Source organism: Cebus imitator, unplaced genomic scaffold (assembly GCF_001604975.1).
Source record: "Cebus imitator isolate Cc_AM_T3 unplaced genomic scaffold, Cebus_imitator-1.0 Scaffold105, whole genome shotgun sequence".
Lineage (NCBI taxonomy): Eukaryota > Metazoa > Chordata > Mammalia > Primates > Cebidae > Cebus > Cebus imitator.
The window spans coordinates 4,956,112-4,976,299 of NW_016107420.1; the positions used below are offsets into that span (position 1 = coordinate 4,956,112).

General features: G+C 35.1%; 2 protein-coding genes across 5 annotated transcripts in view; one reads left to right on the top strand and one right to left on the bottom strand.

Moving 5' to 3' along the window:
* The window catches only part of CUNH4orf33 (chromosome unknown C4orf33 homolog), a 37,151-nt gene extending 20,482 nt beyond the window's left edge, over window positions 1–16,669 (bottom strand). Inside the window, exons 1-5 of one of the 4 annotated variants that reach the window (XM_037741734.1) lie at window positions 14,168–15,861; window positions 8,012–8,201; window positions 3,987–4,047; window positions 1,585–1,636; window positions 1,271–1,470 (exon numbers count right to left, since the gene is read on the bottom strand). In XM_037741734.1, the coding sequence (XP_037597662.1) occupies window positions 1,271–1,470; window positions 1,585–1,636; window positions 3,987–4,047; window positions 8,012–8,192 (494 nt within the window). In that variant the 5' untranslated portion in view covers window positions 8,193–8,201; window positions 14,168–15,861. Of the gene's footprint in view, window positions 1–1,270; window positions 1,471–1,584; window positions 1,637–3,986; window positions 4,048–8,011; window positions 8,202–14,167; window positions 15,862–15,901; window positions 16,007–16,313 lie in introns of those variants that run through there. The other 3 variants (XM_017537649.2, XM_017537650.2, XM_017537648.2) reach the window with 3 other exon arrangements.
* An 85-nt stretch (window positions 16,670–16,754) lies between these two features.
* The window catches only part of SCLT1 (sodium channel and clathrin linker 1), a 231,598-nt gene continuing 228,164 nt past the window's right edge, over window positions 16,755–20,188 (top strand). The window contains exon 1 of the mRNA XM_017537647.2: window positions 16,755–17,307. Coding sequence (XP_017393136.1) covers window positions 17,274–17,307 — 34 coding nt within the window. The 5' untranslated portion in view covers window positions 16,755–17,273. The remainder of the gene's footprint in view (window positions 17,308–20,188) is intronic.

A 20,188-nucleotide genomic window follows, 5' to 3' on the forward strand; every position in this document is an offset into this window, starting at 1 on the left:
CTTATTCTGCCCACCTGGTGAGGATAAATCAGTTTTTGAGTCACATTTGTCAATCCCAGAGTAAGAGATTAAGGAAAAAATAGTGAAGGATAAGAAAAAGGAAGGAAAAAGGAGACTAGGTAGAAGCTATGTCAGGACTGGGGAGAGAGGCAAAGGGAAAAAGGGAAAGAATGTCAAGCAAAATAAAGAAATATGCTAGAAGGGATGAAGACGAAGTGTGAAGTCAGAGCATGACAGGAAGGAGAGGGCAAACAGGGAGAGGAAGGATAATGCAGCACATTCCAAAGGTAAAAAGACAGGAATGTTCATCTACCATAGTGCAATGCTCACTAGGATGTCTCTGTTAGGTTCTTCCAAATGCTCAGACTCACCAGACTACCTTGGCTATGGTGAGTATACATAGAGACATACAGAGAAGGAATCACAGTTTGCCCCAGGACAGCATCTGGCTTTCCTCCCTAAAGGAGCAGTCCTTGCAGAAGCCCATGAAGCATTCATAAGGCTCTGGTCTGCCTACGTGAGAGCTACAGGTGCAAGGAAACAAGACACAAATTGAGAAAACATAGCGGATACCTTGGCTCAAATGCCTGCTACCCCATGAGAGTAATATCTCTTGGAATAACTCCATAGGCATAGCTTCCAGGGTTCCCACAGGGAATACGACTGTTAAAAGGGAATCCCAAAGCCATACTGTCTCTATCATATATTTATACTTCATTCAAAATTTTTCTCAGTCCAGATGTAATTTACCACTTAAGGGCCATTTTTATCATAAGCAATGTTGCCTAGAAACAGAGTTGACATTTTTATCCTTATGAGGTTACCAGAAGAGGAGAACTAGAGAGTTAACAGAAGATCAGATTTCCTTGCAACAGGGGATCCTTTGTTCACACCAGGAAACACTGAGGCTTCTGGCCCTTTAGCTCTGAAAGAAGTTTTAAATGAATTTGTAACCATACTTCTGTATCAGCTGTTGCAAAGTTTAATTTTCTCACATGCAACGTTTAGTTTTCTCACATGGAAACAACACTTTTCTCATATCACCATGGAAAAATAAGTGCTCTACTGACAGTAGTGAGAGAGATTTATGTCAGTCCAAAGTTCACTAAGTATTACCTGAGGATCATCAGCAAACATTGGGCTCTCGTAGGTGCTTGTGCACATATGTCGTCTTCTTTGATCAGTAGTGTTACTCACTTCTGCTCCACTAAGAACGAACTTCCAAAAAACTTGTATATTTGGAACATATATTCATTTATTTTCTACTTACAAGTCAGGTTTTTGTCCTTGTTGCAGTTCATGCTTAGGTACAGGGTAAAGAGCTTCATAACTTCGTTTATCTTTTGATCCATGAATTGCAAATGAATTGAATTTTGTCACATTTGGTGGAAAATAACTCCAAGGAAGATAAGCTTTGCCTTCCCATTTTGTCTCTCCTCTGGACACTCTGAATGACAAAGGAAGTTCTTGCTACAGAAACAACATGTGGAACACAAAAGATAAAATTGGGCTTATACTTTAAACATAGAAATATATGTATTACTGTGTACATAATGATTTTGTCTCACATTTTAATTTACTTACTTTCCACACATTTCTTCTTCCAGAAAGTAAAAGCACTAAATGCTGGCCGTGGCTGTCAAAATTAAGATTCCTCATGAGTGTTTGAAAAACATAAATGTCATTTTCTTCACTATCCTTTATACATGCAATGTGTGTGTTTGCAACTAAATTTCCAAATAATTAAAAGATGCAGTATTAATACTGCATAATTATAAGGAGAGCCAGTGTGTTCAGTTGCTTAGAAATGACGTCTTTGAGTTTACCATTCTCCAGACAACTGCCACCAAATGCATAAAGTTTCACATTTAGATTGCTTTTTATATTCTTTAAATAAAAAATTATATTAAATACTTCATTTGGTTAGATGACACAAAATATGAAAAAAAGTCAGAGAGATACCATGTTATTTGGAATTTGTTATAAAACGTGTTTCAAAAACTAAAGCAAGCACCGATTCCCAAGTCTGAATTCAACAACTTTAATAAAGGTTATTTCTGTAAGAAAACTATCTGGTAGCTCATTAGGAAAATTTTAAAAATGCAAAACATAGACTGTCTGCAAGTAGTCAACAGGCTAAAGATTTCAGTCAGTGTCTATTTTTTTCATATGCTGTCCTCAACCTGTCTGCCTCTTGTGTTTTGCTGCTTTCTACCATTAGTTCAGCATCATGTTTTCAAAAAGGAACAGAGTATATTCCCAAAGGGAAATTCTAGTAACAGTGTACAATTGGGAGTAGCCAGGTCATTAAGAATCAAAGGATTTCATGTATTTACATGAAGCAAATTCATTAACTCTAAGAAAGCCTGTATCTTAAACATTTCTACACAGATACTCTTTTGAGTGCTTTTCAGGAAGGATTTCCTTCAGTAAACTATTCTAACAGAAGCCAAGTATTCTTTTCCATTTAAAAATATTCTGATTATTTTTGTTGTTATTATGCACCCTTAGGAGTACATCCTAAGAGTAAAAATGCTTGCAAATTAAAATATTCTTCCTGTTGCTTTCTAGAGATTAATTAACTGTTACAGGAAATGACTGCCTGAAGCAAAACCTTGATTCTTAATTATTAACTATCCTGATACACATGAAACCAAACTACTCTGATAATTTCTTTAACCTTTAAAATCTATTACTTTTATACACAATTGTTACTGTGTAATTTCTTAACAAAAGAGAATGTAATTATTTTATTCATCTGTGTTAAGTCATCACTTTATGAAAATAAACCGGTATTACCATTTAATAAAATTAAAACTAAGGGCCAAACTTTAGGAGATCCAACTTCTTTACTGTTCTCTAGACAAGTTAGGAATGTTTGTCTTAATTTTCTTACTTATAGGGTAAAAATAAGCACACAATAGTTGACATTTTCTTACTTCTTATGGCAGTTTATGAGAATTAATGATATTTGTCAGTAACAAATTTTAGCATGTTAGTTGAAATGTGACACACAAAGGTTTATGATTATTCTTAAAAAACATAATGCAAACAGCTAGACTTTTCTACATTAGATTTAGCTAAATATCAAAATAAAGGAAAATAAAAGAGTATCTACAAATCTCATTTAAATCAATTGTTTGGAGCACTCTGTCCAGCCTACAAAAGGAGCAATGGCTTCTGAATGTCAGACACTAAGAAGCATTTAAATGGCATTTCAAATGAATAACTGCAATATAAAGATTTCATTATTAAATACTTTAATAATTTAAAATGTGCTATAATTTAGATAATAGGTGTACATCTATAGAAAAAAGGAAATAGTTTGCCAACCACGTAAACGGGATCCAAGAGACAGTTAAACCTAAACAAAGAGAGTCCAAGTTAATATTTTTAATAAGTCTAAAAAAATCCACATGTGATTTAGTTTTTATCCCTGGCATTGAATGCAAAAGTAATACAGCACATACTTAATAAATGCATGATGAATAAAGAATGGAATACATGAATACATAATTATGTGATACATAAAATAAGTTTCATCTAGTCACTTAAAAATCCTTTAAAAGAAACATTTTTATAAGCTAGTTCAATTAATTATATCCATATCTCTTTTTATTTCTGAACAGCTATATATAATAACGCAAATTTATGAAGTAATGAGTAAAAGTTTGTGTTTTATAATGACTTCATTTTGAAAAAAATCTTCAAGTTTATTAGAAAAATCTACATTACTGAACTGAAAATATTGACATAGGATTTTCAAATTTAGAATATGAGTTTATTCTAAACATATATTCTAAATATATGTTCTGTACTTGAAACTCAGAAATATATAAAAGTGTACCATTCAAACAAATTCAGAGTACCATTCTTACTAGTTAACTGGAATTAATGAGCTTTTACTATAACCATATCATTTATAACTAGAAAATAATTCGTTCAAATTATGTAATAATAATTAAGAAGAAACATTTTATACTTACGGACAAAGTTCAACTTCTAAATACTGCTCAGTTATACCATTCAAGAAAAATGCTTCCACAACTTTTGAAAACAGAGATATAACATATTGAGAAATTTAATATTGCTTGCCAACAATAAATAATTTGTTTATTCTTTTAGAATATAAAATTAATTAACTATTTTTAATTATAATACTATCCCCATAGGAAAAAGGGCAAAGAAAATAGACATTGCCTGGAAGAAGAAATATATAGGAAATAAATCTTCAACAATTTTCTCACATATCAGATTGCCATATATTGAAAAAATTAATTAAGACTAGTGCTGGTGGCCAGGAACAGTGGCTCATGCCAGTAATCCCAGCACTTTGGGAGGCCAAGGCAGGCAGATCACAGGGTCAAGAGACCGAGACCATTCTGGCCAACATGGTGAAACCCTGTCTCTACTAAAAATACAAAAATTAGCTGGGTGTTGTGGCATGCACCTGTAGTCCCAGCTACTTGGGAGGCTGAGGCAGGAGAATCACTTGAAGCTGGGAGGCAGAGATTGCAGTGAACCAAGATTGCACCACTGCACTCTAGCCTGGCAACAGTGTGAGACTCTGTCCCAAAAAAAAAAAAGAAAAACAAACAAAAAAACTAGTGCTGGTCAGGTTGTAAAGAAATTAGCATTATCAAATAGACTTGAGCCACTTTTCTTCTTCTGGGAATTTATCCTAAGAAAATAATCTGACAACTGGGAAAAGAATTAAGTATAATGCTATTAATTAGAGTACTATTCAAAAATTAGAAATAATCTAAGTGATTATCCCCTATTACATAAAATTATCTCTTATTCTCTAAATAAATCTCCTATTATACAGGAGAGCTGTTGAATAAATTATGGAATTCATATATTCTATGCAATGGAAAACAATGCAGCTAGTAAAATCAGATACAATTAAATATTTGTTGATATAGGAAGATATCCATGATATTCAAGAGGTTGGCTGCAGAATAGCAACCATAATGTATGTGACATTAAAATTGCATGTATGCCTATGTCTAGATATCTGCAAAATGTGCAGAAAAATGTTAATGACTGTTTATCTGTGATTGCAGGAATTTAGGTAGGTGATCTTTCTTTTCTTTTTTATAATTTCCTGGAAATTTCTGAATATTGCTATTTTTAAAGTCATTTAATTTTGAATATAATACATCTTTCTTGTAAATAAATTATATGTGTGTATATATATATATATATATATATATATGAATAAAATAAAAAGTCAACGTCCTTTTCCTCCCCTTTGGTCTATATCCTGCCAGACTTAGGTGCTTCTACACACTATTGTAATGACTGAATAGTATTATTTTATAGAATGTTATAACTTATCCACTTAATCCTTTATGGATAGGCATTTAGGTTGTTTCCAATTTTCCATGTGTTATTTTTATAATAAAATATCTAAGATATAGTTCTATCAGCAATTCAGAGAATCTTATTGCCTCTTTCTAAATCTTTTATTGAGACAAATTAGAATGTCTAATATGACAGTTAATTGTTCTGTCAACTTAACTAGGCCATGGTATCCAGATATTTTGTAACACATTATTCTAGTTGTTTCTGTGAAGCCATTTTTTAAGATGAGATTAACATTTAAATCAGTAGACTTTTAGTAGAGAGATTTCCCTCTATAATGTGGCTAGGCCTTATCCAATCAGTCTAAAGCCTTCATAGAAAAAAAGACTGACCTCCCCCAAGAGAGGAATTCTGCCAGCAGACAGCCTTCAGACTTGAACTGCAACATCAACTCTTCCCTGGGTATTCAGCAGGCTTGAAGCAGTTCTTCAGTAGGCTGAAGGCCTAGGGAAGAAGGGACTCTCTAACCAGCAGACAGAAGACCCAGGGAAGAGTGGACTTGTTAGCTGCCACAATTGTGTGAGCTAATTTCTTAAAATAGATCTCTCTCTTTCTCTCTCTCTCCAAAGATATATATATATATATCTTTGTGTGTGTGTGTGTGTGTGTGTGTATCTTTGTGTGTGTGTGTGTGTGTGTGTGTATATATATATATATATATATAGGGTATATATATATTATATATGTATATATATGTCTGGAGATATATATATTAGATACATACATATATACATACACATTCTCTCTCTGTACATATATGTGTATATATTTCTCTCTCTCTCACACACACACAGATGCACTTATATATCTTTTGCTTTCTACTTTCCATCATCACCTTACAAATACTTTTGCAGCTTATCTGTATTAAACACTATATCAGATTCTGGAAATACCTTTATTATCTCACAATCTAATCAGAAACTAAAATGGAAAATTTTAATAAAAGTTCCAAAATGGAGGATGTATGCATTGCTACAGATAAAAAGAAAACAGATGTTTAGCTCAAAAAAGTGGTTTAGTGAAGGATTCCTGGAGAAGTTGCTATTTAAGCTCTGTCTTGAAAGATGAGTTGGAACTAGGTGAAGAATAATAGAAACAGCATTCTAGGGCAAGACAACAGTAAAATCAAGGGTGCACAATTAGGAAATAATGTAGCTTATTTAAAGATCTATGAACAGTTCAGTCTTACCAGGCAAATATTCCAATGTAGGAGGAGCTGGTGGTGCTATAGAGAGAATAAGGGGCCAGGTCATGGAAAATGTATATAGAGATCATATTAACAAGAGGAAAACTTACCTTGAGAGGAAAAGTATCCCGAGAAGGTTTTTAGGTAGCTGAAGGATGAGTTTAAATTTCCATTTTAGATACATCATTCTGGCTTCTAAGTGAACAATGGTCTTAAGGGCAAAAAGACTATTTAGAAGGCTCTGCCCTAAACCAGGTAAAAGATGATGAAAGCCTAATCTTTGGCAAGGATAGTGGGGATGAAGAGGAGATACTGAGTTAGAGGAATATTTGGGAGGCAAAACTGATGGGACTTAGTAAATAAATCCAAATAATTGAAAGTGTCGAAGAAGGATATCTTAGAAAGGTCTAACCATTTTTAGATTTGGTGATTTAATGTATTGTTAGTACCATTTATTGATATTGGGCAATTAGGTAAAGAAATAGTTTATTAGAGGAGTAGGTGAGTTGAGGTTAGAATCTGTTGAGTTTCATGTCTGTGGTGCCTCTAGCAGGTAAATCATATTAGTATGTATTCCATTAGGAAGATGGTATACACCAGTTTTGTAACAATAAAAGACAAATACATTTAACATATGACAAATTAACCCTGACAAAATGTATGCCAACAAATGACATAGATAAAGTGGATGTATTGACTAGAAGATTCATCAAAATCTTCTTGGAAAAAATGGGACATGAATTAGACCTTGAACTATGTGTTAGAGGCAGGGGGAATAGAATGAGAAGGTACACAGATCAAGAGCTTGAATATGGTGGCCCAATTCATAAGTATGCTGAAAGCTTAAAGGAAGGCTTTGAACTTTATTCTAGGGATAGTAATGATTTATGATCTGGGAAATGGCATCATGAAGAGTATTTCAGAAAGATGATTCTGATAGCTTAATTAGGATACAGAAGGAGATCATACAGCAAACCTGAAACAGTATAATTTCATGTCATGTCTTAATTTGATATGTGAGATGAATTGCCAGTATAAAGTAAAAACTACATTTCGTGTTGAGGTTGATAGTGTTTCAATAAGTAAAACATTTCAAATCTTCCATAAAAAAGGTTTATGAGGTTAGAGTGGTAATTTAAAGATACTTAAATACAAACAGGAATACTGAACACTTCTCAGCATAGGTAACAGAAATAAAGGAAGAAAATATGGCAGCAATAAAAAAAATCTGGATTTGTAATTGCCATTTTTTTTTTTTTACTGTTATAGTTATATAGTTAAAGTCACGTAGGTAATGGAGAAAAAGTCAGAATGAGAGATTGGTAGGAAGTATCAGAAACTGTACACGTCAATTGCTCAGAAGCACTTACTTCCCAACAGCAAGATAAAATAACAGTTCTGTGAGAGGTTATTATAAAAAGATTTATGTTTGCAATAAAATACAGTACTTCCACTTACCTTCATAATCCCACAGTTCATTGAAAGGTTTTCCTGGCTCTCCAAGTGGGGCTGGAGGATCATTGAAAAACGGAGCACTAATGTCCATCAACACTCCTCTGTCACCTGGATTCAGCCTGATAAATACTGGCTCATGATTCACTGGAAAACCATCCCAAGTGTGTTCAATTTTAAAATCCATCTGAAGACTCTGAAAGAAAAAACATATTAAAACAAACTCTTTAATGATATACAAATGTTTTTGTCATTTGGAAATAAAACAAAAAATTTCAACGCCAAACAGCAGACAGGAAGGCAGCAAAGTGGCAAGAGCACAGTCCTAGGAGTCAAAAGGCTATCTTGAGTTGTGCCAAAGCACAGACTCTGAGTTCTACTCTAAAATAGGTAACTAGTTCCTAGAAGCTTTAAAATTGAAGTCTAGATTTAGCTCTAGTGCTATTGTAAACAGTTCATCAAAATCATTTTTAATTGTAATTAAGTCTACTGCAAAAATTATTAATATACTTAACTGCAACTACAAGCACCATGGGTTTCTATGTCATCCTTTGTCTCTTATTTACTGTAAAGTGTGCAGGTGTCTCGGGTACTGGTTCCTCTGGGAATCAAGATCTTTGTAATAAAATTCAACTTCATTAAAAAAAATCTCCATAAATCAGAAGAAGCAGTGCTGTTAACATCTGTTCTTTTGGCTAAAATCCTTTTCTTCATGGGGGTTAGGGCTGGGGAGTTCCAATCATTTAAAAGTTATTAGAGTTGAATTTTGCCTTCCTTTGTCCCAGCATATACACTTTCCATTTTTAATATTTTAACTGTTAAATCACTGCTTGTTTGATAATTGCCTCACTCCAACTGAAAAATGGGAACAGAATCTACTTTCATTTAAACTTTGAAATAGACTAAGTACCTACAAAAAAGCAGTTTTTGCATTTTAAATTAGTTTTCTAAGTATTCAATAGAAGAACATAATATTTCAATGCATCAATAAAATTATATTTTTGAATAGTATGGATTGGACATTTTATAAATATTGTCTCATTTTATTCACTACAAACTTGCAGAGAAACTATTATTGCCTTCATTACAAATGGAACAGATTTGTCCAAGGTCACATGACTAGCATATCTAGACATTGAACTAGTGTCAGCACTGTTTTCCCCAATGAAGACATTTCAGGAATCTGCAAAGAGATGAAAATTTTATTTTAGGAGTGGTTGACCCCCCTCCCCCCCACAAATTATACTGGATCCTATGTTTTATCCAAAAGGTAATCTCACTCATTACCTGATGACTTTTCCAAACTGTAACTTCTTTTATCTGAAATCTTTGAATGTATTCCTTTGCTTTATATGTTATTTTTTACTGTAAGTAATTAAGTTACTAAATTGGAATAAATTTAATTCAGTGAATATGTACTGAAAAACTACGATGAGCTAAGCAGTGGGAGATCCAAATATACAAGCTCTGCATAATGTAAGAAATCCAAGATCTCTGAAAACTTTTTTCTAAAGCATATAGCTTTTACTAATTTTCACTATATGCTAACAAATCTTACTAAATAACCTCTAAAATTAAACAGTTCTGGTATTATAATCCATTTGTAGAAAGCTAATAGTATTTCAGAAGAAATGTTCAGCAACTCATATTCTTCATTATTGATATAAGCTCAGTGAGTGATAAGATTATATAAATTGATTCTGATTTAAGTGGAATTGTATGAAATAAAATACCTCAATAATAAATTAATTTTCTTTAGTTGAAACATCAAGGCACATTCTACAAAAAAAAAAAAATGTATAACCCTCTACTTTAAATTTTGTTAGTAATAAGTATCCTCATGCAGCATATAGGAAGAAATAAGAATAAATCAGGACATTAGAAATGCTGAATGACTCTAACTCTGACACCAATAGGCTGAGAAAAAATGCTATTCTCCTAATTTAGAGCTTGATAATTCCTGACAATTCTGGCAATATATCTTTGCTACTAGGAAGTTCTAGCAGAGTCACTTATTCTTCATACAACCACCAAATCCACAAAAATTCTGCATACATTATAAAGGATACCTATATTAATCAGTGGGTTTCCACTAGCGACTTCTTAATTTCCAGCACATTCAGGCAATCACCTCTATGTCTAAATGGAATAAAGGCATATCCAGTGATATCCAGTGATATGCTCCTAAAAGTGGCCTGTCACTTTCACACACACATAGTGGGTCTCACAGTGAGAGTGAGGTATACTTTGTAGCAGCTGTGTCCAAACTTTTGGCTTCCCTGGGCCACAATGGGGGAAGATTTGTCTGTCTTGGGCCACCATAAAATTCACTAACACTAACAATAGCTAAGCAAAAAGAAAAGAAAAGAAAAAAAAACACAAGAAAATTCATAATGTTTATGAATTTGTGTTGGGCTGCTTTCTAAGCCATCCTGGGCTGCATGTAGCCCATAGGCCTCGGATTGGACAAGTTGCATAGTTTCAAATTACTTCAAAATGTAATCTTACCTGGAAGTTAAGAAGAAGTAAAAAATAAAAGCAAAGTTACCGCTGTTAAGAATTAGGTAGTGAGTACCTCAAACCATTCTACTGGTTCCTTCTGCTTTCCCCCATAAGGTTTCTTTGAGCATTATTTGAAAATTACTGTCAGCAACAGCAACTGGACTTCCACAAGTAAAGAGTAACACATGGCTGATCAGTCCAAAGACAGAATATAATTTTGACTTTAATGCATAAAACAACTTTTGTTTCTTATTGCAAAGACAAATTTGTTTATTTTTTTAAAAAACTTTATATTGGTTAAAGAACATTCATGTAAATCTAACTATGCATAATATTTATAAAAATTAACCTAAAAAGTATAGTCTGTCCTGCTCAATAGTTAACAATCTAGTTTAAAAACAACACCAACTAGAGACAGGTGATTCTCCCCAACAGCCTTTCCATTTCTTTGTATTTGATCATGTGCTCATTAAGCAGAGACAACTTAATTGTCAAAATCCTTCATCTCTTGGGCCAGTGCTCCCCTCCTAGTCATTCTCTATTAACCTGTACACTGCTCTATGTCTATTCTTACATGGCACTTACATGGCTTAACATATTTGTTTATTGACTCCCTGAACCCAGCGAGAATGCCTGTAAGTGATGCTTACTATTTATTTTGTTGTGTGAATAATTATTCTAGTCCCTGGATGTAACACTCTAGATTTTGTACAGGAGAAACCTACTGTGTTCGTTTATATTGGTTAAAGATATAAACGAACACAGTATCTCTTTTAACACTACATAACAGATCAATACAATGGCTAATAACAAAGACGATAAACCCAGAAATTTCCTTTCAATTTAGTTTATCAAGCACTCATCTTGTTTCATGTACCATATCAGGTGCTGGAAAAATAATATATAATAAGTCTACAGGAGTTTGGGATGGTTCCCATTTCCAGTATCAGTTGGTTTACTTTGCAGTCCAATTTAAATCAGTGCGATCCTTATACCAAGGTAAGTTTTAGATGAATCAAAGATTTAAACATAAAAATCAAAATCATATAAAAACAAGAAAAAAGAGTTAAATAAAATCTTATAGTAGTAAGACAGGAGATGAGCTGGACTTGTTTTCTGAGTACCAAGGCCCTGCTGATTAAAACAGAATCTGATCAAAACAGGATGCCCCAAAGAAACTGGCCACAACCAGCTAAAACCAAGATGGCAACAAAAGTGATCTCTAGTTGCCCTCACTGCTGATTACACACTAATTAAAATGCGGTAGCATGCAAAAAGAAACTCCCAACAGAGGCATGACAGTTTACAAATGCCATGACAACTCCTAGAATTTACCATATATGGTTTAAAAAAGGGAAGAACCCTCAGTTCTGGGAACCTCTCCTACTTTTCTGGAAAACGCATGGATAACCCACCCCTTATTTAGCATATAATCAAGGAACTGCCATGTATATAGCTAGTCAACAATTCATGGGAGCTGCTACTACTACTCTGTCTATGGAGCAGCCATTTTCCTGTACTTTGTTGCTCTGATAAACTTGCTCTTGCTCGTGAATTCTTTCCTGCATGAAGCCAAGAACCCTCCCGGGCTGAGCCCCAATTCTGGGCTTTCCCTGCATTGGTAGAGAAAACCTTTTATAGTACAAACCAAAACCCAAACATTTGACTACATAAAAATAACAAAACCAACAAAGATGCAGCTGGAGGCTATTATTCTAAGCAAATTAATGCAAGTACAGAAGACCAAATACCACATATTCTCAGTTATAAGTGGAAGCTAAACATTAGGTACTCATGGACATAAAGACAGCAACAATAGCCACAGAGGACTACTAGAGGGGGAAGGGAAAGAAGAGGCAAGGGTTGTAAAACTAGTGGGTACTATGCTCACTATCCAGGTGATGAGATCATTCATACCCCAAATCTCAGTATTAGGCAATATACCCAAGTAACAAAGCTTCCTATGTATCCCTGGTATCTAAAATAAAAGTGGAATTTTTAAAATAATATAATATAATAAAAGCAAAAACCTCCTTCCCAAGTTCCCTTTACCCTAAAAGCCTATCATTAATAAAATTAAAAGACAGTCTGGAAAAAAGTATATTTAATTCATACTTAATACAAAGAACTAATTTCTTTAATGCATAAAGAGCTCCCAGAAATCAATAAGGCAAAGACCAACACTCCAACAGAAAACTGAGCAAAAATTATGAACAGCCAGTTCACAGAGAGAAAATGTAAAATGTTTACTTATAACGACAGAAATGCAAACTAAAACCACAAAATTGTATTTACTATTTTTCACTTAGACTGGCAAGGATCAGAGAGTCTGATAACATGCTGCATCAATGAGGGCATTGAGAAAAAAATCATATATTGGTCTTGAGATATAATTGACATAGCTCTGTGAAGAGCAATATATCAATATCAATATTGATATCAATATATCAATACCCTTTGACAAAAATAATTCTAGTTCTAGGAGTTACTATACCCACGCATATTCAAAATGACATAAGCATTGAGGATATTTGTTGTAGCATTGTTCAGAATAACAAAATGTTGGAAGCAACTTAAATACCCATTAGTAGAGGACTGGTTAAAAAAAATTATGCTCTATCATACAATGTAACACGGTAGAACTGCTAAAATGAATGCGGCAGCTCTAAATTAACATCTATTCTAAAATATGTTGTAAAGGGGAAAAAAAGCAAGGTGCATTTATTTAATAAAAAGGAAGCTTATTTGCATATATGCTTGTGATGCTTACACTATCTCAGGAAACACCCATGAAACGAGTGGTAACAGTGGTTGCTTCCCTGAAGGGAATTATCTGCCTGCAGATATGGGAAGGAGGAAAATTTCCTTTCAACTTCATCACTTTTGAAAAACCTATTTGCATTTTATACTAGGACAGACATGCATTACTATTTTAAAGTAAAGGAATAGTTTAAAAATATTTTTTAAAGTCCAATTCAAGGCTGGGTCTCTTAAAAAGACTATGGTGGCTGCCTCTTTTTCCCTTTATATTATATATGCTGAACGTTTCCAAAAAGTCATAATGAATATTATCAAGATGATTACTGTCCTACAATGCAATTTTAAGTTTGGCTGTTTAGACTTTAATACAGTTTATTGTTACTCTGTAAGTTTCCACTTTTAACCTCTATTCTTCAAATTGCTCTTAAAACAAGTTAAAAAAAAATAAATTTTCAATTATCCTGATTGCTTTATCTTTACCATCAAAGACCTCCAAAAGGAAACGAAGGAAGAAAAAGGAGACAGAACACTAGAGCATTAAGAACCCAGAAAAAGAAAAAATATTCACAAAGTTCAAAAGAAATAAGTTATGGAGGTGTTTTCTCAACTTAACGGTCTGCAAGGAAATTTTCCAAATTCCTCTGCTCAACAAAAATTCTTTTCGTTTTTCTATAATAATAATTTCTTTTCAGTTTCCACAACGCCCTGAGGCCCCGCCCATTTGTTAGATAAACGGAGAAATGAGGAAGTCAGCCTGAGAGTGGGAGTCCGCTCACTCAGCCGGAGACAGCCGAAAAGTAAAATAGCTTTGAGTATTTTCCACAGATCAAGCGAAAGACAAGACCTAGCGACAGCGAAAGGAATGTCAAAGAGAAGAAGGAATAACAAAAGAACACAGATCACGAAGCTTTTCTCAAACACTGGCTTCCTCCTTTTAGCCGGGTTACTGGAGAGGGCTAGGCTTTAGGCTCCACCCAGCTGCCTACACGTTCTGGGGGAGGGGCCTGGAACACTGAAGCAGAGTCATTTGATTTTTGTAGGAAAGAAAGATGTTGAAGGGCCACAGATGAACATCTTATGACTTCTAATCGTTCCACTAAAGTTTGAGTGGTTTCCTAGAAGCAGCAAGGGTAATCCAGAAATATAAATACTGTCCAATAATTTGAAAATCAACTGTAAATCATTAAGATTACAATAGAACATGTACAGAAATAATTAATTTAATGTAACTAAAGGCTAACTGGCTATATAAACAAAAACTATAAATTATATTATACTATACTATATTATACTATACTCCCGGGAGGCATGTTTATAGTGGTTAACAACTGTGACATTAGAACCATACTGCCTGGGTTCAAATCTCAACTCAGGCACTTGCCAACTGTGCTATGTATTCTGACCCTTGCTTAAACTTCTAACTTTGTGTTCTTCATGGTTCTTTGCACATAGTACTGGGTGCTCAATGTCAATCAACTAAATTAATATTAGTGAAATGTCACTAATTTTCAATCTATACAATTTTAGGGGTTTTCTTTATTGCAGAAAAGTCATAAAAAACATGAAATAGTGGCTTGACAACAGTTAAACACATACTACGTATATTTCTGCTTGTCATTCCTTGTATTCAATTTATACTAATAGATAGTTTCCATACACATCCACTAAATTCTTTCCATCAGATACTTAATCAACTCTTTGTGTTCCAGGTATTATGATGGAGCCTGGAGACAAACTATAAAACATGAGAGAGACTGACGGAAGAGCATGAAGTAAGTACTAAGGTGGCACCTACCTTGGGGGAAGTGGATAGAGAACTCAGGAGATGTGAAAAGGAGAAACACAAGAGGGGATCCTTTAAGGATAAGTGAAATCATCACAATTTTGTTTTCTAATGATGAAACTTATTTTGAAAATACTCCATTTAAAGTGAACCACTAAAATCTTGTAACCACAAACACAAACACAAAAACTATCATGATCATGATTATGATCATGTAAGCTAAAAAATTCAAGTGCAAACATAAAAATGTTCACTTCAGATATTCATTTCATGTAAATACCACTCATCGATTATATCCAGAAGGTATTTGCTTCCATCCAGTTTGGGTACAAGTGTAGAGTTAAGTCTATAATTATTTATTTGATGCCAAGTAAAAATACAATATGACAATATACGAGGTTCAAATGCGGGAGAAGTCACAAGCAAGTCCTTGGAGAGTCAGTGAGATGTTTATGAAGAAAGAGTCATATATACAGAATATCAAAAACGAGTTGGAGCTCGAACACTCAATTTCCCCTCAAAAGTTTTTTTGTAAACGTTATAGCTACTAAAAATCAGAACAAGTTCAATTATCATCAACTCTACGCTAAATTAGAGCTCTTCAATAATTATTAAGATACGCATCTATATTTAACAGCTGGTCTTTAGAGGAAGTCACCATCTCATTCTATTAACAGTGAGTACTGAGTAAGGCCTTCAGATGCCTAACCAGACATATTTGGATACATTTGTAAAATTTGTTAATACATATAGCTGAGGTTACTTTGTTTATATGACATTATGAGTATAGGACAACAAAACTTCTTAAGCTGTTAAACAGAAAGCCAAATCAAGCTGCATCTATGACATACCTGTTTAGTGAAACTTTACTTCAATCCATAAAAATACAGTTTATTAAAAAACACAAAACTAGTGGCTAGCTTCAAGTTAACATTTTTGTTGTTACTGGTGAGATTTCCTCCAATGTTAAATGTTTTTTTTTTTTAACATACGTTTTAAATCAAGACAAAATCAATTTTAAAAAATGAAAATTGTAATCTATCCACAAACATAAGTTTTCTTTTTTTGTTCGTTTTTGCAAAAAAAGGTACCTTTCTCCTTCCTTATATTTGAGGAGACAAACTTATCTTCGAAGAAATAGCTGCTAATTTGCAAGATTTTTTGAGTACTTATAACTACATGCTTAACTACTACACAGTTAAATATTTAAACAACAGTTGTCTTCTTTGTCTAAAGACCCACAAAGAGCAGGATGGTATTTACCTTCTTGAGACCACCAAATCCAAACCCAGAAATCCTCCAGAGGTACAGCCTTGGTGGGAGATTCTGAAGACGCCAGTGTGGCTTCCGCTCCCAGCCGCAGGAACTTGTCTCGTTTGCTTAGTCCAGAAGGGTTTAGTATATTAGTAACCTAAAGATAAGTGAGGGCATTTAAACTCTGTATTTCATGCCTTACTCACGTTTACATTTTGGGAGTTTTTTTTAAAGAAAAAAAACAGAAAAGAAAAGAAAAGAAAAGACCTTGGGCCCTACCACTTAGAGACACTGTCTCACTAGTTTGCCCGCCGCGCCAAGCCGGTGGGTCAGCCCGCTGTCATCCAGGTTCTTGCGGCTCCTCCCATTGTTTGACAGTCAGCCAATAGCGTGCTAGGACTCTAGGAAGCGCGATGGCGTAAGCGCAAACGCTCGCGTGATGACGCAGGCGGCGTCACCGTCTCCAAGGAGTGGTCCGGGGCACCGGTTTCAAAGTCGCAGGGCGGGCCGAGTGGACTTCCGCTGCTGGCCTGGGGCTTCCCAGCCGTCTTGGCGTCGTCCCCTCCAACCCCCTCCGCTCCGCGTAGAACGCCGCTCGCAGGCTGCCCTCCAGCTCCCTCGGCCCTCTCCTAGGTGGCGCGACAGGACCCCGAGTGACCTGCGGGACGCCTGTATCGACCGCTTCCTCCTCCCACCAGGGTGGGATTCGGTTGAATGTGGAACAGAATTCACTGGCGCGTCCCTAGCAGTCTTCTGTCTCTCGCGCCCGGGCCAGGGACTCTTCGGGTACGCGGGGGAAGGAAGCGTGGCGGGGCTGTAGATGCCGCGTGAGTAGGATGCAGATTGCACCGCTGGAGCGCTTGACAACCAACCGAGCGTTGGCTTAGTTTTGTTTTCCCGCACTGCGAGCTCTCTGCCTTTCAGAGGAACGTAGAGATGGTGAAAGCTCCAAACTAAAATTGTATCGAAATGGCCACAGAAATCGACTCTCTGAAAGAGCAAAGTAAGCTCCTTTTTTTTTTTTTAAACTTCATATTCATATATATGTTTAATGTCGTCGTCGTTGACCGACAAATCTTTTTTGAATGCTGGTTGGCTACATTTAAATTTGTAAAGATTTAAAGAAGTTAGTTGCCGGAAAAATAAAGCTTGATGGTATACGTGAGGATGTGTGCATGTTTAAGCAGAATCATGTAGTAGTACTTGCAGCTTACGCAGAACTCTACTAGACACTAAACATGTTTGCTATGCTTCTCTCGTACTCTGAAGACTGGAAGGCTAATGGCCAGCAACAGTTTCCAAGTGTGCGTTTAAAACCTAGGGGCACAGCTCTCTGGCCATTTGTTAGAAAGATGTTTATTGAACTCCTGTTTCTATTATGTACCATACACTATACAAGAACAGCTGCTGCAAAGATGAACAGGACAATTTGTACCTCCAAGAATTTAATTTGGGGAGGGAAATGTATTAATTCAAAAATATACTGAAGTGACAGCAACTGCTAGCTCTTTTGCCACAGTCTCATAGGGTTGTTGGAATGATTAAGTGAATATTAAAATATGTAAAGGATTTAGAATAGTATCTGATACATTGTGATTAATATAAACTATTACACGATTATTATTAAATTGTGATCAAAGAAGTTGCTATTGGGCTGAAATGTGCAGTACCAATATGAATTTACAATATAAAAACTCTAGGCATCCCAAATAGAACAGTATTTGCGCCACTGAGGGGATTAAGAATATGCTTCGTTAAAGACTTGTAATAAGGCTGGTTTGAATGGAATATTGATGTAAATTGAATTGGAATATTTATATAGGGAAATGGCAAGTGCAGTCGAAGGAGTAGAAAGGGACTGGATGGTGAAGGGCCCTGTTTTCCCTGTGCTAAGGAGTTTGGACCACTGCATAGGTTATAGGAATTCAATTGTGAGTGACATGATCAAATTGTAATTTAGAAGGTCCAGTCTGATTTTTATGAGGAATACACCTTATGGCAGAGTGCAGTTAGGTGACTACTGTCATCATTCAGGTAAGAAGTAAACTAAGTTGGGCACAGGAAGATTGGAGATCAGGGAATTTAAGAGAAAAAGGTAGAGTAAGCTTAGTTTTTGCTTGAGCAACAGGGAAGTTAGGAAAAAGGTATTAAGTTCCTTTTTTGATAGCGTTATAGACCAGTGGTTAAGAACTCAGCCGCTGAATGTAGTCTGTCTGGGCTCACAGCCTAACTCTTTCCAGGTCTGTAACCTTGAGTAAGTTTCCTAGCTTTTTTGCACCTCAGTTTTCTCATTTGTAAAATGAATGTAAGAACATAAAAATCCCCTTGAAGTTGTGAGACTTAAATGAGGTGCTGAAAATAAAGCATTTAGCATACTGTCTGGCACATATTAAGTGCATGTTATATGTTATCTAAAATAATTAATGACACTGTAATGACACAGTAACATTAGCATGATTTCTTAGGTTTGTAGTGGGAATATTCCCATCCCATAAGAACAGCTAACTGGCCACCATCAGAGTGGTATAGGACAGGAATTGGCTGGTGAGGAGTTTGGCTAGAGTGAGAAGAGTACTTGAGGCAGTCAGAAACTATGAATTTTATGAGTGATCCAGCCAGAGTTCTTAGATAAAATTGAGATCCAAATACCAGGGGGAAACAAATAAGACAGTTGAAGCATAGTAACATTTTTTGGAAAAGGAGTGGTGTTTGATAGTTCCACAGAAGACAAGAGGAGTGCAAGAAGGAAATCTTAAGCAGAAGAAGCAGAAAAAGGAATGGTTCAAAGGCTTGAAATAACTAGTTTTATTCAGGAAATTGGAGCCTGGAATGGTACAGTTTACCTAAAGAAGTAAGAATAAAAGTTGAGTGTCTGTGTCCCTCTCCTTTTTTCTTTAACAGGATTTTGCATGCCAGTTGAAAGTGATGGATTATTCCACTAACTGACCCACCTAACTACCAGCTCAGATAAAGATAGATGGCTTGTCTTCTCTCCACCTGCCTCTGACTTTTCCTGCATTGATTTCTATTGATCTTGCTTGTCTCTGTTCCATTTGGATTTGGGAGCCTAGCTCAAGACCATTTGTTTTGGTAATTCTCAACTGGCAACCCCACATGACATTGTCTCTGATAATTACTGTTTCAGCTTTACATATAAGGACAGACAGCTCCACACTTAACCTGGCTGCTACTAGAGTAAGCTTGTAACATTTGCTGTGCACTGTTCTTCCACCTCTGGGAAAGATTTTAGGAACCTCTAAGGAAGAAAGAATTCATCCTCGCAGTGAGGTGTTAGTGAGACTCACTGGCAGAGTGGTGATGGACTCAGTTTTTTCTTTTCATTCTCTTAACAGTGTTTTTCACTGAGCAAACATTTTTAATTTTGATGAAGTTTTAATTCATCAATTTATTCTTTTATAAATTGTGCTATTGGTGTCACATAAGAAATCATGCCTAACCCAAGACTGTAAAGATTTCTTCTGTGTTTTCTTCTAGGAGTTTTATAGTTTTAGGTTTTACATTTAGATCTATGGTTAATAGAGTTAAATTTTATACAAGATATGGGGTAAGGATCCAGGTCACTTTTTTGCATTGGATCTCCAATTGGAAAAACTACCCTTTTTCCATTGAATTACCTTTGTTCCCTTGCAGTTGTTTATTTATGTGTAGATCTATTTATGAACTCTATTCTTTTCCACTGATTTATTTGTCCTTCTGGACATGCATACTCCACTGCCTTAATTATTTCAGATTTATAGTAAGTTTTAAAATAAAATTGATTTTTATTTACATCATTGATACATCTCTTCTTTAAATTTTCTCAACTATACTTTGTAGTTTTTAATATTTAGGTTTGCACATCTTTTGTCAGACTTATGCCTGTG